Here is a 19,540-nt window from a genome sequence, read left to right on the forward strand (position 1 = left end):
CCTTTCAGATTTGTTTTTTTCTTTTGTCGGTTTATTTTTCTGTATTTCGAGGCATCGTTCCTCATCCAATACGTTTTTTCTTTGGAAAATTTGTTCGTTAACCGATTTGTTTGTAATACAGACATCCGTGAACCAAGGTTCTACTATACAGTGTCAGTCCCCGATGATAATATAGCTATTTACGTATTAAATAAACTTTTCCAAAGGATATTTATATCATCATTTGCTTTACAACTTTAATATTAGGAAAAATATAAATATAGCGATATATTAGGAAAAAGCGTTTGTCGTACAGCGTTTATAGGAATGCTTTCGAATATTTTGTTACCTAACATACGCCAGAACTCTTCAGATAATTAAGAAAATGAGTGTTCCTTTGAGCTTAAATATGCATTAACTTATTAACTTGGTTATACATTACTTTGTTATATTTTGTAAAACAATTGTTGTAACTATCATTTTATAAATATAGTGCAGTTTTAATTCAAATGAAAACCAATGGTAATGAAGGAGAAATCTTATTACGATTTTCAAATATTTTAGAATTTCACTAGCATTATCAAACACTAAGTAAAAATGACCCTAAGCCTATTGATGAAACATTTTATTTTTCTTATTTTCAGTTTTTACAGTTTTTCATAACACTTAAAACAAGCATAATTACAAAAGACAAATTATAGACATTTGTAACCAAGCAGCACTGTCACATATTAATTAATCAGTCAATATACTTCGCTAAAATAACGAACTATTTTTATTTGATAGCTTTATTGTCATACGGCAAGGAAAATGCACTAAAAAGAAACAAAACTACACTTACACCCGAAATAAAAACACTTTTATGGTCGTTTCCAACCAGATAACACTGTCCCATACAAATAAATGAGACAATATGTTTCAATAAAATAATGAACTATATTTTATTTGTTGACTTTATTATTATACAGTTAAATTTAAAAAAAATATATCGTACCTTATGATTATACGTCATGAGAGGATCATTTCTAGGTATAATACCGGATAATGCGTAGGATCTAGCTGCATTTCCTGATTCCTGGGAAGATCTCATCTCATCAACAAGGCCTTTTAACTTGCTAATAACAAGAGATGAAACCGAGGGTAACTCATCGATGATGTCATTAGCTCCAGCATGAATGATCAGCTTATCTGGCTTGTCATCCATCTCGAAATTCACATTAAAAATAGATTAAAAAAACAGAAATCAATTGATTTTAGAAAATGTTTGATAAACCTATGCAAACTAAGTAAAATGCAATTAAAGATCATACTGACATACGTACTCAAAGTTCGATATTTACGGAGCATTTATTCTCTCAGAGGAACTGATCTGATACATAATTTCCTGCGACTATAACATTTTAGTTGTTACCTAGTTGTTACAATTACATTTATTCTGAAACATTAATTACTGGACACCAAGCAATTTAGGTTTTCGATGCTCAATGGAAAAGATAAAGATTAATTATTTTTCGGGTGTAACAAATAATTAAATTGCTATTTTGAAAAAACACTCTATAAATGTACCTTGTTACGAATCGATATTGATTATGCATATGATATTTGACGTATTCATTTTTTATGTATTCTATACTCTTGATAATAATGAGAATAATGTATTCTTGATAATAATTGCACTTGATAATAATGTATTACTGTAACACACAGGAAGACTGAATTTCCAGTATTAAAGAAAGCAATATTAACTCCAAGTGATCAAATTTACGCTTTTGATATTCTCTAAATGTAAATCTAATAAGTTTTTACAGGATGTAGGAGAAAACATATATTTTCTTTAAAATACGTTAGATTATTTAAATTATCTTTACGAGAAAGAAATTTAAATTTCCTCAGACACGTAAATGATTAAGTAAATTAATGATACCATGATAGTGTAGTCTGAGTTCGGGAAATATAAAAGACCAGATTTCAAATTTTAACATAGATGTTAACATGACAAAAATGTTGTATAACCTGAAAATTATAAACAACATAACATACATGCTTTAATAAGAAGTTACCAAAGGCTTAAATAAAACACTGCACAGTTTTGTAAATAAGAATAACTAGATTATAATTACCTTAGCTAAGGCATCTCTCATCCTCTGCTTAGCATCTGTTACGCTAAGACCAGGGTACGATTCTGTACTCACGTTACATCTACCTCTGTAAATTGAACCCTTCAGAAAATCCACTGTTTCGTCACCAATAATCAACACATTTAATCTATCTGTTATGAAAGGAAAGAAAATGAGCTTATCTTTTTCTAAACTTCAATTTATACATAGGGACATATTTTTGTTAGTAGACATTATTTTATTTTGAAATTTTCGCTGTTATTTTATAAAGATATAAATAATTATATTCCTTTGAAATATTTTTATAAAATTTAGAACTATTAAATTTCTTAACTTTGAATTAAATGAAATTATTATGAAAGTGCGAGATGGTGCACTTAAACAGTTTTGGCATGAGAAGATGTATTGGCTATATGGTTCAGGCATTTCTGAGTTAAAACTACGTGAATGATATAAAGATACAGCTTAAGTTCTTATTTGCAGCCTAATTTATTTATTTAAGAACTTTCATCTAATTTTTATGTATAATATTAAGTGGTTTTATGAGACAAAATGGTTTTAAGCTGAAAAAAATTTATTAGTAATTTTGTTTAATTTTAATTAAAAAAATTCAACAATTAAAAATTCTTTCTTCTTCCACAATTTTCAATACTTTTGCTTCAAAGTTTTTTATTGTATTTATAATAGTGTTCTTAATAACTTTACGGATCGATTTTCTAATTAATGAATTAGTTTCTGAGAAAAAAATAAAAAGCATATTTTTATATATAAACTTTAAAAAAATATGATTTCAATCGCATTTTCACTTCCAATAATTTTTCTTTTCACTATTTTTCAAAACCCGTCCTTGGTTCTATTAAGTATATAATTTTAAATAAGCAGTAAAATTATTAAATAATTTGGTAAATGTATGTACACGTTTTAAGACTTTAAGTAAAAGGATATATTGCAAAATTGCAAACTGAGAAAACGCAGTTTAAAGTATGTAACCTGTCTGAATGTTCAGTAAATCATATCAAATTTCTTAAAAATTTTATTACTGAATTTTAGTACATATATATATATAAAATAAAACTTAGTACTGCTCAATTGATTAATATGAACATAAATTACAAGCTTTTGTTTAAAACTTTAACTAGCTAGAAATATTGCAAAAAAAAAAAAAAAAAAAAAAACTCAGAAAATGCAAGTAGAATTTTTCTTTACATGTTTTTGTCTTTTAAAACACGTTCGAAACAATTTTAATGCATGAATTAATTATAATATATTTTCTAAAACGCTTATAATCAATATTAATAATATTAATTTGTCGTTTCATTTAATTTCTTAAAAAGCAAAATTTGAAATTTTAACAGACACAAAACATTTTATTTAAAACCACTCACCAGCTCATGTAATTTCTCTTTAGCCATTTGTTCTCGTATATAAATTTCCTTTATAATTAATTTATGTGCATTTTAATTAATTAAAGAGTTTAATGTTTGGTTCCTGCCCAATAATGTTTGTTCCTGTTCACTATTTCAATAATGTTTTAGTCAGAAACTTGATCACTTTCACTATACCACCTCTTTCTGTTCATGTCTAATCACAGATAGTTTCAATTTTTGAATAAGCATAGCAAAACTGACTGAAAATACACATAAAATTATTTGCTGAGGTCAATATAAATATATAAACTTGCCAGTTTAAAGGTGAAAAAAAGTTTTTTTTCGAATTTCAATTTGTATTTAAATAAATCCGTTTATACACATGAACAGAGTTTTTTAATAGTTGGAGTCATATTTAATTACACTCCTTTTCATTTACGCTGATTTTTAGTAAGTTACTGAAAATATTAAGAATTAAAAAAATAAGCACTGAGGGGGTGTGGCATTTAAAGGGGTGTCAAAAATTTTAAAAACCTTTTTATAGCATTTATTATCGTCAGATCATTTCAAAATTTCTCTTCAGTATAGTAAAGGTATTAAGGTACTTTTCCAGCAAAAAATTGAAAAATGAGTAATTTCATTGATTTTGGGGTACCGAGTTCCCTTAAAAACTTCTGTATTCTAATTAGAATAACTTTTGAATATTCATGTTATCTTACCTAATGCCATCTTTCATCTGTTACGTCCTTCTTAACCGGTAAATGTGCATTTTATTAAAAATTTAAATTAAGAATTATTAAAGTCTGGACAAAACCCCAGAAATATAGAGCTAGGCGAAATAAAAACAATCAGCAAAATTTTCTATTACAGAAGTTCTAAAATACCATTTTCAGAGTAATTTAAAATAACTCGAAAAGTGTACTTTTTTTAAAACGTAAATTTTATGCAAAGAATTTGGCCTGCTTTGATCTTTGAAAATACCTGACATTTCTTAAACAGCATGTTTACAGCAGTAAGTATAGAATGGGAAAATATGCTTAAAACACTGAACTCGAGGTCTTGTATAGTAAATTCAACAAACCTTTAGTGATATCAACTCCCTATTAATAGGGATAATTCTGGAGATGATATTTAAGGTTAACTCAAAATCATGGTTGATTAGAGGGCAGTTAAAAAGCAGAATGATACTCACAAATTAATAGGTGTATTTTGGTGTATTTAAATATGGCAAAGCACACTAGGGCTATCTGCCTAAAGGGAGGGATGCCTTCGTGGAGGACTTTCTAAGGGAAACTGGCTCGTATACACGTTACACATGAGGAAAACCACGAAAACACCCATGCAGCCAGCCCGTTCGCGGGATTCGAACCTCGGACCGAACTACCAGTGTTCAGCGACTTTACCGCTCGGCCGCTGGTGGGCCTCACAAATTAATAGCAAAATATTGCTATTTATTGTTAACAATTTACCTGTATTGTGAAGTAGTTTAATGTACAGAATAAGTTAATTTAATTAAGTCGACTAAATTAGTATTTTAAACAAAATGAACTCAATTTTTGTTTTTTAGGTAATCCGGCTAATCGGGAGCTGACTGTATTCCACATAGTATACTGTATACGTATATCGTATATGCATTCGTCATACATATATCAATTGTTTTAATATTGTTTTTTAAAAGGCTAAAATAACGGTAAATAGGTGAAGCTAGCATGAGCTTAATTAAAGTTAAGATAAACAGAAATAGATTACACGTTTTTTATTGAACAAATAAAAAGTCATTTTGTTGTTCAAATTTAGTACAATAAAAGTGTGCATAATATTATACCTTTTGACCTTTAATAACATTTAATTAATTACATTTAATTTTGACCTTTATTAACAGAGAAGAATTCGAGTTATGTCGATTTACTAGGATATTCAGATAATGATAAAAAATTATGAATTCCCCCCTTTTTTCTTCCTTTCTTTTTCATTTTTTAAATTTATCGTTCTTTTATTTTTGAAAAAAGGTTATATTCTTAAGTAAAATAAAATATTTTTAACTTCCTTACACAAATACAAAATGTATTTTTGGACAAAATTACACACTGAAATTATTTTTTTATTTGTTTAAACACCCAACTACTTCTATGTCAATTAAAATAAAATAATTAATTTATTTTACTTTTATGTAGTCAATAAAACTAAACGTTTAATCTTATGCACACTTTTATTGTACTAAAACTGAACAAAGAAATGCTTTTTTAGTTGCTCAAAACAAAACGTGTAATCTATTTCTGTTTAGCTTAACTTTCTGTTTAGCTTTCTGTTAGCTCACGCTAGCTTCACCTATTTAATCTCTTTTTAGAAAAGAAAATTGTTATGGATTAGCAATAATTCGCGGAGAAAACTAAAAAAAGTAAGCATGTGTATGATATTTAAGCTGTTTAATTAAATTCCGCGCTAGGATAGATAAACTCCATATGAAGAATCGCCCCTTGAAATCCTTAATGTAAACTCTGCAAAGCAAGATGTATTCCCATTAAGCCCAAACATTATAATAAAAATGCCTAGAATATTCGATGAAGAAATCTTATTCTGCAAGACATTTGAGCATATAATGGAAATAAACGCCCCCAACTGGAACTAAAGAACATGTTTAAGATATTTAAAGCTCAAATTTCGAAACATCTCAGAAAAGAAAATTTTCAGATTTTAAGAAAAGCAGATTCTCAAGAAGTACACAAAAATTCCAGTGAAAAAAATAACGTAATTCTTTAGATATGAAGATAGAAATATTTGTCAGATTGGATTTTTTATTAAGAAAAATAAGGGAAACTTCATGCGAAAGGGGGAAAAAAACAAAAAAAAAACAGCCACATTAAATTATCGGACAATACTGTAGTGGGGAATTTAACTATGCGATTACGATGTCTGAACTCAGTGTTGAAGAGTTTACCTATGTGATTACAGGGACAGAGATTCTAGATGCGGGATTTGACATCTTTGTATGTAAGTACTTCTGTGTTAATGTTCGTAAGTTCATAAGGTTTTATGTTAATTACCCAGTTTTTATGATTTTGAACTTTAACTTCTTCTTGTAATCTTCACCAGAATGCAATTGAGTTATTTGTCTCTTTAAGCCGAAAGTTAGAGCTTCTGGCAGCCTCGTCTTGCTATTACTTACTATCGCCAGCCCTGTTTAACTTTATTTCCGGCTTTAACATTTTGCTAGCCGACGTTTAAAAATGCTCCTTTAACTGTTGAGTAGTCTATTTTATGTATAGGCTCAAGCTACGTTGCATGCACTGAAGTTTAACTTTATGTTATGTTAATTTCAATACTATCAAGTGGCGGAGGTTCGTCTGTCGCATAAAGCAATGCTTACTGTTAATTTAATACTTAAATACAAAGGTTATTTTAACCTCCTTGAAATAAGGTTAATTGTTGCAGACTAAAGGGATAATTCGTTTCTAGTCTAGTAGGGCCTAGAGAACATTGACAGAAGCTTTTAGATGCAGTAGAGTACTACAAGCTACATAATATTTGTGAAATGATACTTGGTGACATGCTATTGCAAAAACCCTTATTTTGCTAAATGATGTGTAAGAACAATGCAGCATATAAATAAATCAGACAATATGGTTTAACAAAAATAATGAACTATATTTTATGAGTCATTTTTATGATCGAACGGTTAAATTAAAAAATATTTCGTATCTTGTGATTATTAGTTATGAGAGGATTATTTCTGGATATGTTACTGAAATCACATTTTAAAATAATTTTATGCTTTTGTTTTCCTTAAAGCAATAAAAAAAATCAAAAACGCATAAGTAAAACAACAATAAATTAAAATTTTTAAGGCCCTGAAAAAATTCGGATAATGGGGGCGGGCAGTGGATATTGAGTTCCGATCATCTGAGATCATTGGGTAATTGGAAGCATATAAAACAAGATTAACAATATTATAAGAAATTTTATGCTTAAATAAAAGGTTTTTTTTAAAATGTTAGTCTCAAATCCCAGAGCTTTTCTGATGGTGATTGCGGTGCACTTTAAAATGATTTTCTCAAAAATCGAGAGTACGAGAATAGAGTTGTAACACAGGTACAGGTAGTTCTCAACTTTCGAAAACTCGCTTTTGTAAGTCAAGGACTACAAGGACTGTTTTGTACATTCATCAATTCATAAGGATATTATTAAGGTCTCTCTTGTGTGCTCAACCAATTTTCCTCAATAGCATTTGAATGGTCCACTTTTATTATGACGATCTCTATTTAAGCTTTTAGCCATAGCTTCCTTTATGTCTTTTTTTTTTCTTTGTGTGTGTGTCTTCATGTATTTTTCGTCTATTGATTTCTTGAAATCTTAAACTAAATATTTTCTTTTTTCTGAAAATACGACGATATCTGTTGTCATTTTTAGACCTTTTTTCTTCATTTGTTTATTACTTACGAGTGAGTCCTATTTGTCACGCTTGGTGTTTCATCTATTCATTTATTTTACATTATCAGTTTCAGTATGAATGCTGGGTATTATAGAGGGTATTTACGCATTTTTAGAATGAATCTGATAAAGAATTAAAAACAAAACAAATTTTTGTAATAAAAATTTCTGGCAGCAGCTTATTATTTGAAATGAGAAATATTATCTGCTACTTTCAAATTTATTCTTTGAAAATATTGCATATAAATAAGCTGTGGATTGAAGGATATGTTTCTGCGCTTTCAGAAGAGAATTCCTATTCCTATTCAAAAACATTATCAAATGCCTGGTATTAAAATTTCTAAGTGTAAAATAAGCAACATTATTAATTGTAAAGGGAGAAACCATCAATCATTTCTTCTACATGGAAAAAAAACTCCGAGCGAATACCCGAAAAAGGTACCATTTGTTTATAATATTTCTAAAGTTAAATCGTTAGTAACAAGCAAAAAATTCACCGACGCAGAAATCAATTGCAAAGTCTTTAAATACATTTGCAACAATAATAAATAAAATAATAAACCAAGATTTACAACTTTAAAAAGCTAAAAAGCATAATGTTCATCAGCTTTTCGCGAGACATGCAGAGCAAGTTTTATAACCCTGTATAAAAACTACTTAGCAGGAGATAAACGGAAATGCGTTGGGAGCCTTGATGGAGCATAGGTTTATCTAAATGACTACAACAGAAAAAGCTCTATTTTTTATCGAAAAAGAAGTGAAAAATTCATGAACTTGGTTCCGTTAATGCAAAGGAAGTTTCAATAAGGGGTTTATAATTGTCGTAGGATTCTCACACAATGGGAAATTTAAAATAACAAGCGTAGAAAGAAATGTTCATAATCAACACAATGTACTACCAAGAGAATATTTTATGTCCGATATTTGCAGAATAAATTTCATTTCTTTATCCCAATGAATTTTAAAGAGTGAAACTTCATTAAGACAAAGCAACAAGTCGTACTTCGAAAAGTAGCATCACTGCATTGTTTGAAAAAAGGAAGACTGATACAGGTACTGCATATATGACTTTTCAACGTATTCCTGTGAAGTCCCCTGATGTTTCATCTATGGACTAGTGTACCTCTGGCCTTTTGAAAAGAACTCTTTCTAAGCCCAAATCTTCCACGATTATTGGACTCTGGAAAGTAGCGGAAGAAGAATGGAAATCAATAACCTTAGAAATCTTATGGAAAGCCCTTCTATTATGGAACTCAGGATACAGACTTATAATCCCCCCCCCAAAAAAAGGCTATCAGATCGAATATTTAAAAAACGCTTTTTACATTTAAACATTAATTAAACAACCCCGAAATCGTTCTAAAAATGTATAAACATCCTCTGTATTTTGTACATTTCATTGCTTTAAACTTATTTAATTTTATTCATTGCATTGCGTAATCAGTAGACCTACGTTTAACGCGTGTTACATTAAACGTACATCTATTGTTTAGAAATTACAATGTGCTGATTAATTTTGTGATAAACGGTTAGGTATCATAAAATAACTCCTTTTTTAATTAATGCATGAATCTTAAATTTCAAACAAAAGGGGAGCATAAAATTCAGTTGATAAATAAAATCAAAAAGAAACAAAAATGAAGTTCAAATGGAAACGCTTAAGAGGTTTTACTTTTTAGCATGTTTCAAAACTGATAAATAAATTACAGTGTATGGAAAAAAAAAAAAAAAATTCCCGTCATTCTAACGGAATATAAAGCTATTTATATTTTAATTATTCATATCGTAATAAAACAAACGTGACATATCATTAAATCATATATGATATGAATTCAATTCTCTAGATATCTTTCATATAGTTCATTATTAATAACTCAGTTCGACACATGTATCCTTACATACCTTTTGGCTTTCTCATTCTTGGTGATGGATGAGAAAAATGCTTTGCACCTCTGTGGCAAGATTTATCATTTCTGTTCGGTTGAATACTGACATCATTTAAAACATTATCATCGTAATCATCTGGGAAATCATGTGCCACATTCTTGATAGATCTACCACTTTTAGTCGAAGCAGGTTTAATCTCATAACAACACATTTCCGTCCCTTGCTTATTTTCGCTATCACATACACAATGAAACGTCTTACATTTCTGTTGTTCTCGAAAGAGGCTCTTTTGCGTTTTTTTTCGTTGACCCCTGCTGTGTCGACCTCTGTTCATTTTCCCATAACCCTCATCAGACATTTGGGCGAAGTCCTCTTTCGTTAATTCGTAATATTTTGTTCTTACTCTGGTTTCTCTGTATTCTGGTGCTTGATTTTTTGAACCAGCTTTGATGATTTCATTATGAGTTTTTTGTGCATATGAAAATCTGTAAAAAAAATTAGAATATATTACAAAAGTTTAAGTACACTAGTCTAATGGAGTACCCTTTTCAAAAGTTGTCAATCATTTCTTTCACATTACAATATTTCTCATGAATCTGCTAAATAGCCTGCTTCATAAATTGTAACACAATCGGACGTATTACAATAAAATCATAAAGATGGAAGCAAAAACTCATTACATCAATAAATTCGTTGTAAAAAGTGCATTTCAGTAAGAAAATAGATATCAATAAGTAAGTAAATAAAAATACAGAAATACATACTGTTTTTTCTAAAATACGTATTTTTTAAAATGCGCAATGGTTAAATAAACATTACTTTTGCATTTACTGAAAGCAAAAAACTAAACTACAGTATTTTCCATTAGTCCGCTTGAAGGCATTTAAATTTTAAGGCATTTAAAATCCCTTTATCTAAACTTAAGCAAATATTACTGAATTTTCTCCAAGACGTTATTCACTCCTCTGTGCTTTTAAAGTGAGGTTGTTTAGAAAAGATAGTTTAAAAAGTAAGCTGTTCTGGGAAAGATAGCCAGCTATGGCACTCATTTTATGCCAAGAAATGTCTGTGCTTTATGAAGTAATGCACAAAATTGCTTCTCTTTGTGAAAAGTGATAACAAAAAAAATCTCTTTGTAAATGACTATGAGAGTAAAAGAGCTAGAGGAGTAAAACACTTGTTTTGGAATGTACAGAAAAGCCTATAGTGCTTCTTGTCAGTTTAGCTTAGAGGCGTATAAAGCGAAAACAGTCCGTTATTAGGAAAAAAATTTAATGTTGTTTTTATGGCAAAAATAGTGTGACAATAAATTTAATTTTTTAAAGCCGTAAATTTATTACAGTTAATTTATTTATGAGTAGGTTCTGTTGTAATATATACTATATACTGAAATTATGGTCACGAAGCATTAAGTTAGTACTACCTCAAGTTATAAGTGCATCATGTGTACTTACAGTAAATGCAGTTACTTGCACAGCACTTACAGTACAATAAAATACAGTTAAGCTTCACAGTTACAGTTTGACACTTTAAAAAATGAATTTTTAAGGTTCTTTTCCATCGCCCGATTTGATCTGTAACCATGGGAACAACAGATGCCGAAAAAAGTCGACTCTGTTAATCCCACTCTCGCACTTATTTGCGTTTAGCATGTTTTGATTCATGAAAAGCAAGAGAATGATGGGATTTGAGTTACAGTCTCAAATGATTCGGAGAAAATAAATGCTGTGCGCTGACAACACGAGCTACTATCGTAAAAGGGAAGGACTGGCAACTGCTTTGAAATGCCTGTTTTAAAGTAACAGACTACATAGTAGAACTACCTTATCCTGGCAGCATAAGTAGATACAACAGCATAAGTTTCATATTACTTTAAAGATTAGGAATAATTAATTAAAGTTTTTCAGTTTCATTAACTATATTAGGCATATATTTTATGCCTAAAAGGCCTTAGAATGAAATTACATTTTCACATTTGAAACTTATTTTAGAATTTTAGGAATTTACACTTGAACTGAATAGCATTACTTATGAGTGAAATGAAAAATTTGACACTACTGGTTACCAAATTTATCCTTAAAAGTAGCTAGTTTAGATAACATGTGACGTAACTATATTTTACAGGAAAATGGAGTTAAGCCCACTACTGACCATTAAAATTGCTACACCATGAAGGAAATCAGTTAGCAGGATCCCATTTAATTTACAGACGTATTGTAATGAAAAAATGAAATGAATAACATTTTGAAAAAATTTTTAGATGCAAAATAAGCAAAAATCTGTACCCCGGACATCTGTTTCTGGCGAAAGTACGGCTAGGCATGGAATCGAATAGACTTTGGATGGTAGTTATGGATATTGTAATCCATGCGGCTTCAATTCTACGCAAGAATTAATCTGTCAACGGATTTTACAGCAAAGTTAAATACAAATTTACACAAATAGCATAATTATCACCGAATAGTCAAGAGAAAGCTCCCAGAGACTTGCATTAGAGCGGGCCTTTCGAAAATCACATTTAATAACATTGTGGGTCATTCTTGGCCAGGACATTCTAAAGTATTTGAAATCATGGACAACATAGCATTCGTCGACGACTGCTGTTACAGTAAAAGCGCATAAAGATAGCTGCAATTACACACTGCACAGATTCAGTATTTTCTGCAAGTCACAAAAACTGAAGAAATCACACTGAAAGTATCAAATATTAATGATTCATAATTTAGACAAGAAATTTCTCAGGAACTTAGATTTCAATATCCAAAGCAATAGAATCGAAACAGTTACCACAGTAAAATATCTCTTTATAACTATCGAGCTAAATTATCTTGGGTACTTTCCTCATTCAAGCCGTTAAATTACGCAGTCAAGTAATAGGATTCACTTTATGCCTTATGTAAAGCTATAAATAGGGACTTAATACACTGGTCTGCAAAACTTAAGCAACAATACAAATTTTAATCAGATAACCATGCAGTTGCAGAAAGGGGTTCTTGCTATCAGTACAATGAACACGCAATTCAGTAGAAAGGTCATGCATATGCAAATTTCAGGAAAAATACGTCACAGGCTACGTGATCGTACGCAAAATGCATGCGCTCCACTCGAGACTACCATAAAAGGAAGGACGGAGACGCAATTAAAGACATTCGCTGTAAGTACAAGTGAAATCGTTCGTGAAATATGGCTAGAAGAAATCATCTGGATGACTTGACGAGTGGGAGAATGATCGGAAAGCTGGAGGAGAGGCGTAGTGTGAGTAGTGGCTGAAATTTTCGAAGTCAACAAAAATGTCGTTTCGCGGGCTTGGAAAACCTTCCAAACCATAGGTACAGCTATTAGAAAGGTTGGTGGTGGCCGCTCCAGGACAACAACTGCAGCTGATAACCGATATATCGTCCTACAGGCGAAAAGAGCCCAAAACCAGTCAGCAAGCTCCACAGCTCAGCAACTGTGTACAGCAACCGGTGACAATTGTCGTGGTTTACTGTGTCCAGACACCATCACAAAGATGGCCTATTCGCCCGCCGTCCTGAACACTGCACCCCTTTGAAAGTTGGCCATCGGCGCCACCGTTTAGAGTGGTGCAAGGAGCACAAAAACTAGGCATCTCATCAATGGAGTCGTATCCTCCTTACGGATGAGAGTCGTTTTAGTGCCCCAAGCGATTCTCAACGCCAACTTATTTGGAGAGAGGTAAGGACACGGTTTAATCTCAGTAATATCCCGGAAAGAGACCATTACGGTGTTTTGGAGATCTCGTCTGGAGAGGCGTTATGCTGAACGGGCGGACAGAGCTCCACGTTTTCGACAGAAGTTCTGTAACCGGAGATCGCTATTGTCAGGAGGTTGTCCTTCCCTATGTGCGTCTGTTCCGAGGTGCAATTGGACCAGACTTCGTTTTTATGGATGACAATGCACGGCCACACCAGACTCCTGCTGTTCAGAAGCTACTGAAAAGTGAAGATATCTCTCGAATGGATTGGCCAGCGTTCTCCCCTGATTTAAATCCCATAGAACATGTGTGGAATGCTTTGGAGAGACGCCTTGAGGCACGATTATATCCTCAGGCGAACACCCAACAACTGAAATAGATGCTGATTGAGGAATGGTCACCTCAAGCTCTGTTGGACAGTCTGGTGCTGAGTATGGGTAGACGGTGAGAAGCAACCATTGCAGTAAGGGGAGGGCCTATCCCATACTAAGGAACATCTGCTTGTTGTTCTTCCTCTTATACAGACAATCCTGTGTAACGATACTATGAGTTCAATAATTTGTTAATTCCATACTGTATGCATTGTATTCATTTTTGCGCAATTATGCTTTCGTCATCGTTTAAATACAAAATGCTGTCTCTTATTTCTGAATTTCATGTCTCTCAGATGATATCTCGTGGATTTATGTCAAAAAGAACACCTGTTGCTTAAGTTTTGCACACCAGTGTATATAATAAACATTCTGTTAAAAGCAATAATAATCAAAATAGTAACATATGATGCAGCTACATGGGCGTTATCTGTGAATACAAGGGAACAGAGGAATCCCTTAACATTCAAAGACCATTTGTGCTGTAAATTACTAAAGCCTTTCTCACGTAGCGCTAAACGCTCTGTCGTGTACAGTTCTTCTTTATTAATGCATAAATAGAAGCTGTAGCTGCTAGGGGTCTGCAATTGCCAATTACATTACAGGAGTCAAACCTTTATTATAAATGTTATCATCATGCCATCGAACTCATCACACGATATAAAGATAAAAATTTCATGCATCAATAGCAACAGTGGACATCAAGGCAAAAAAATAGCCGATCAGTCGGCAAAATCAGCAGCGATTCATCAACAAAGTATATTTATTGTAGTACCGAGGCCTCGTTCATATCGAAAATTCCAACTAAAATAGAAAGCTCACAAGTTCCTTCCAAAAGTAAATGATAAATATATCAATGCCAACGTCATATCTTCCAATATAGCCTAGCCATGGTCGTTTTTCGGCATAACTTCATGCTAAAAGCATTTCTTATGCAGAAATTTCCGTATACAGAAAAATAAGGAACACGAATCACTGTATCTTCAAATGTACACCCGGAAGGGTTTCGGTGCAATCATTCCTTATTGCAGATGCTCTTATTTTATAAGGCTAGAAGAAGGGGACAATACCTGGGGATAAATTGCGACGGTCCGGTATTCTCTCTCTTTTACCTACACTTGTACCTGGCTGGCGAGTGTTGTGCCTTTCTGTTTGCAGCTACTGACCAGACGTTTTCAACTGGTGAGAAATAATGGAGAACGTGCCAGATAAGGCAGAAGCTGAACATTCTGTTCGTTGAGTAATCAAAGGACAGCATACTACTCATGTTGTCACTCTCGGAGATCGATCGATGGAGACCTTGATTTTATGGCACAGTCACGGGCATTAAAACCTCAGTGACGCAATGTTTATTTTTAATACTCAATAATGTTTCTTCTCAACGGACGATGTACTTGATCAAAGTACTAAATATGCACATTAGAAATGAACGGGATGCCTACTTAATAGAACCCCATGCCATCAATCCAAGTGCTGGGCTATTAATTAATATGATGCTATTAATATGATGAAGGAAGCAATCTTTCAACGTTCGGCGCCCTGAGTGCCTCCATACATGGATATAGCCATCGCAACCGTAAAAAAAAAAAAAAAAAAAAAAAAAAAAAAAAACGGCGTTAGCCAGAAAAGGCATTGTCATGCAACTAACGCTTGAGTATGCGTCGTTGAACGCACCATTTTAAGCGCTGATCCCTGTGCCGTAGGATCAAGGGAAGCTGAAGAAATGGTAGCCTTACTTAAAATCTGTGGCACTGAAAGCATCGACACATTGTACGAAAACTTTATGCCTTGTTATACAACCGATTTCCTGATTGAACGTGATGTAGCAGCTGCAAATTCTCATAACAATCATTGGATCTCACCAACGAAAGCAGAAATTGTGCAGGACGATAATCCACAGTCTCAGTAAGCTATGATTCGAGGGCTAACACCGCCTTCAATGCAAAAAGAAAAGAGTAAACACGATTTCCAAATGCAAATTCGGTTTTTGTGCTGCTTTTTATACTCTTCGGGATATCACAAAGCTTACCTGTAGTGTACGTTTGTCATGATATGCTTACCATTGGCCAGTCTCAAGATGTTTGATCTTTTATGTTGAGTTTTATGCTAAACTCATGTTTTTTTGTGGGCCTTCTTCGTGGCATACATATTTTAATGATTATCTGCATATGGATTCCGAAAAACAAATTCTAAGTTCTTTAAATAATTAACTCCTAAACCTATGGAGTATGCTTTTTTAAGACCAGGAAAAGCAAAAATCAGCAATGCCCTTACGAGGATTTGAGCTCTGGACTTCACGACTGCCAGGCGGATGTGCTTCCAATTACACCTCAAAGACAAGCGGTAAGTAAAGAGAAAATTACTTACAAACTAACAAATGTATCCGTCAAATAGCACTTCTTTGTTTGAGCATAATGTTCGTCCCATGTTTCTCTTTTCACAATGACAACTAAGCTAGTCCATTCGCTCATAATAATACTTAATTTCAAATCAGCTGCATCCTCAGAACCTGTTGTAAGTAAAATATATTTATCATCCTGAAAAGTAACGATAATGGTGAGGAAAGGAGGTAAATGAAAACTATATTAACTAATTTATCATCAACGAATTCTATTCGCACTTTAAACTTCCAAATAAGGATAGATGAAAGACCCCTGATGTACTAAAGATTGAAGCAGAAGATGACTTTAAAAAATAAGTCATCTACAAAAAGAGTAAGATGACTATATTGCGAAGTCGAAGACTGAGCAAGAGAATTAATAGGCGAATCTGTAGTGTGTCCCAAAAGTAACGTGGGGTTTAAATTTACAAAACGAACTTTTATTTATGCTTGAATTGGCAAAGTTATGCCATGCTTTGTAAGCGTAAACATTCCAATTAAATATGGAAAATAATATCTGATAAATGTCTTCCACATCTCATATGGCAATCATATGACTCGAAAAAATCTGCAATCACATTTTCGCAGACTTGTCGCCAAGTTAGTTAACACATCGAATCTCTTCTTTAAGTTCAGGAATAGTTAGTATGCGTTTGCTGTAAACCCTGGTCTTTACAAAGCCCCAGAGATAAAAGTCATTCATGTAAGATCGCATGACTTTAGTGGGGAGTTGTTATCATTGTTGAGCGAAATTATCTGCCCATCAAATTTCTGCGAATTGAATAATTTCGCACGTAGCATGATATGTGGCTCTATGCTGTTGGAAGAACACCTCAGTGACATCAAGGCCACGGCTTACAATTGAGGCCACAAAAAATTTGATATCTCGCAATAACGTTCGCCATTGACAGTTACTGTAATCTGGTAACATGCTTACTCGATAGTTATACATTACCGCAGCGTGTGTTTCTCCATCACGACTAATTCAGTACTAGCTGGAATGTGGTAACTGCAACATTTACTTAAGGTAGCGTTGCCATCTTAAAGAAAAAAAAATCGCGTGCAGTTTAAAACCCGTGTTAATTTTGAAATACAGTCTGATTTGTCATTCATTCAAAAAGATAATAACATTTTCAGGCTACAGTGAAGTGCAACTCATTCTCGTCAGTTCGTCAGAACATAAGCTTTAAATATTTTTTGTTCGGAGAGCTTGAAGGATTATTTCAATTTTATAGCCCTCTGATTTATGTTAAAATTCCCTTTTCTATCATGCCTCGTTTACTTCCTTGCCAGCATGCGAATTTTCAGCACGCGCAATATTCAAATTAGATAGAAAGAAGGAATTACTTAAAGGAAGGTTTAGGAGAGTGATATCAAGGTGTGTTCTACCTGCTTGATGTCCACATAGTTAACTTTGATTTTCTAGCTGTTGGAATTCTGCAGCTTTGAGTTATTCTTGCCATTAGGCTTGTTTGCGCCGACTTCGGTAAGAGCTAAGTTGCGCGTTAGTTAATCTGTGAAACCGTTAGGCTAGACTTAAATTTGATTCAAAGACAAAAGTATTGGCTTCTCTAAGCAAGAGTTGGGGCTATCTGTTAAACTCTGTTTGGATTAACAAAAGGGTCCTTTACACACTTACTTACAAGACATAACGATAATTCGCATATGGTATTTTAGAGTTTAGGATCTAGTTTATGTTACTAGAAACCACCAAACCCTGTAAACTAATCGTTAAAATTATACTATAATATTTATTTAGGGAATTTAAAGCTATTTAACTAGTGCAGCAAATGCTCACTGGCATAACTACATTCCTAACAATGTCGATTTCAATTTTATTGGATTAAGTAGTCGTAACAAAGAATATATTTACTCGTCAGCTAACTAAATGATGATGTTTAAAAAAATATTTAATGTGCAGAAAAAAAAATTATATGACGAAGAAAGTATTTGACAGCACAGTGCTAAAAGGTTAGAAAACTACCGACGAGCATTAATTACAATAGTTGAAAATTAGATGGGTGGGTAACTAAAAGACAGCGTCATTTGTAACGAAATTTAAGGAAGGCTATAATAGAGCTGATAAATTTTCTAAGGCGGATTTCCGTAAGCTAGCATAAGATAACCTTTTCAAAGTTTAACAGTGCTCTTAAGAAAATGATACTGTTTAGTCCCAGACATTATATGACGCTTGCCCAGAAGAAAGACATATTTGATATTTTAACCATACTTTTCTTTTGTAATAATCATTACTTTGAGATCTTGCTCTACTATTCCTCTCTTTTCACAAAAGGCTCAAAACTTTAGATGCTTGATGAGAAAAGTGATCAATTGCTTAAATAATTTTTCCCGTTTTGATGAGCATTATTAAAATATATCCCATACCTCGTATCTGCTCAAAATGTTCAATTAACAAACAAACAAAAAAAGCCGTATTTTTTCCGTTAGCATTATATTTTCCATGTTATTATCTTCACTAAAGAGTTTAATACGTTTTAGTTCATATCATGCTAATAATATGACTGTAAATGTGTTTTGGTAATTTCGGCATTGTTTATTATATTTTAATGAATATATCCTTTCCTCGAAATTACCATAAGACCGAGTTACGCCACTTGTGCTCCGACCTTCTCAAGTACACAAATGCATAGAAATTTGACTTAACAACAATGAACAATAACGAACGTTTATATACACTTATAAAGCTTCTCAACCACTAAAAGATTTCCTAAGTTTGTACGTTTCATCACATTAACTTAAATTTATGCGCAAATATCGAGAAAAATTACTTACTCAGAATAAGATGCATTTCCTTGTATGAACATTAAAGTTACAAATAACGTTACATCTACCAGCAATCGAATGCAACTCTTCATTCCTCTCTCGCTTTAGTTTTTATTCGGTGTTGTAGTTTATTTGCCAGAGCAATGGCAGTCATCTGTAAAAAAGAAAGAATGTTATATCTGAAAGATGAAGTAAATATATGGGGAAGTTTCTGAGAAATGGACAAAATTTAGAAAACTTGAGTCTGATAATCTTTGCTCATATGTTCTTGTAAATATTTATTAATGAAATGGGTGAAGATAACTCAAATGTAGTTTTATGGAAAAGTGTGGTTTTGACTGAACTTAACTTAAGATAAGTAAAATTACGAGTTTACTGAAAGTTCCAAAATAATTTTCTAGCATAGACTTCTTTGAGATAATGCATTTGTATATTTAAATCTGCAGAATACCGTGCCAACAAACTTTTAACATCTGAAGGTAATATCAAAATGAAGGCCTCTAATTATCTCT

The 19,540-nt window shown here is 32.4% G+C and overlaps 1 protein-coding gene across 1 annotated transcript in view; it reads right to left on the reverse strand.

Moving 5' to 3' along the window:
* LOC118195798 (uncharacterized) overlaps window positions 1-19,540 on the reverse strand; it is a 68,592-nt gene that overhangs the window by 44,578 nt on the left and 4,474 nt on the right. Inside the window, exons 2-5 of the mRNA XM_085808696.1 lie at window positions 19,038-19,182; window positions 9,794-10,263; window positions 2,100-2,248; window positions 974-1,183 (exon numbers count right to left, since the gene is read on the reverse strand). Coding sequence (XP_085664822.1) covers window positions 974-1,183; window positions 2,100-2,248; window positions 9,794-10,263; window positions 19,038-19,120 — 912 coding nt within the window. The 5' untranslated portion in view covers window positions 19,121-19,182. The remainder of the gene's footprint in view (window positions 1-973; window positions 1,184-2,099; window positions 2,249-9,793; window positions 10,264-19,037; window positions 19,183-19,540) is intronic.

This window comes from Stegodyphus dumicola, chromosome X1 (assembly GCF_044657685.1).
Source record: "Stegodyphus dumicola isolate Sdum_Otavi_A_Nest chromosome X1, ASM4465768v1".
Taxonomy (NCBI): domain Eukaryota; kingdom Metazoa; phylum Arthropoda; class Arachnida; order Araneae; family Eresidae; genus Stegodyphus; species Stegodyphus dumicola.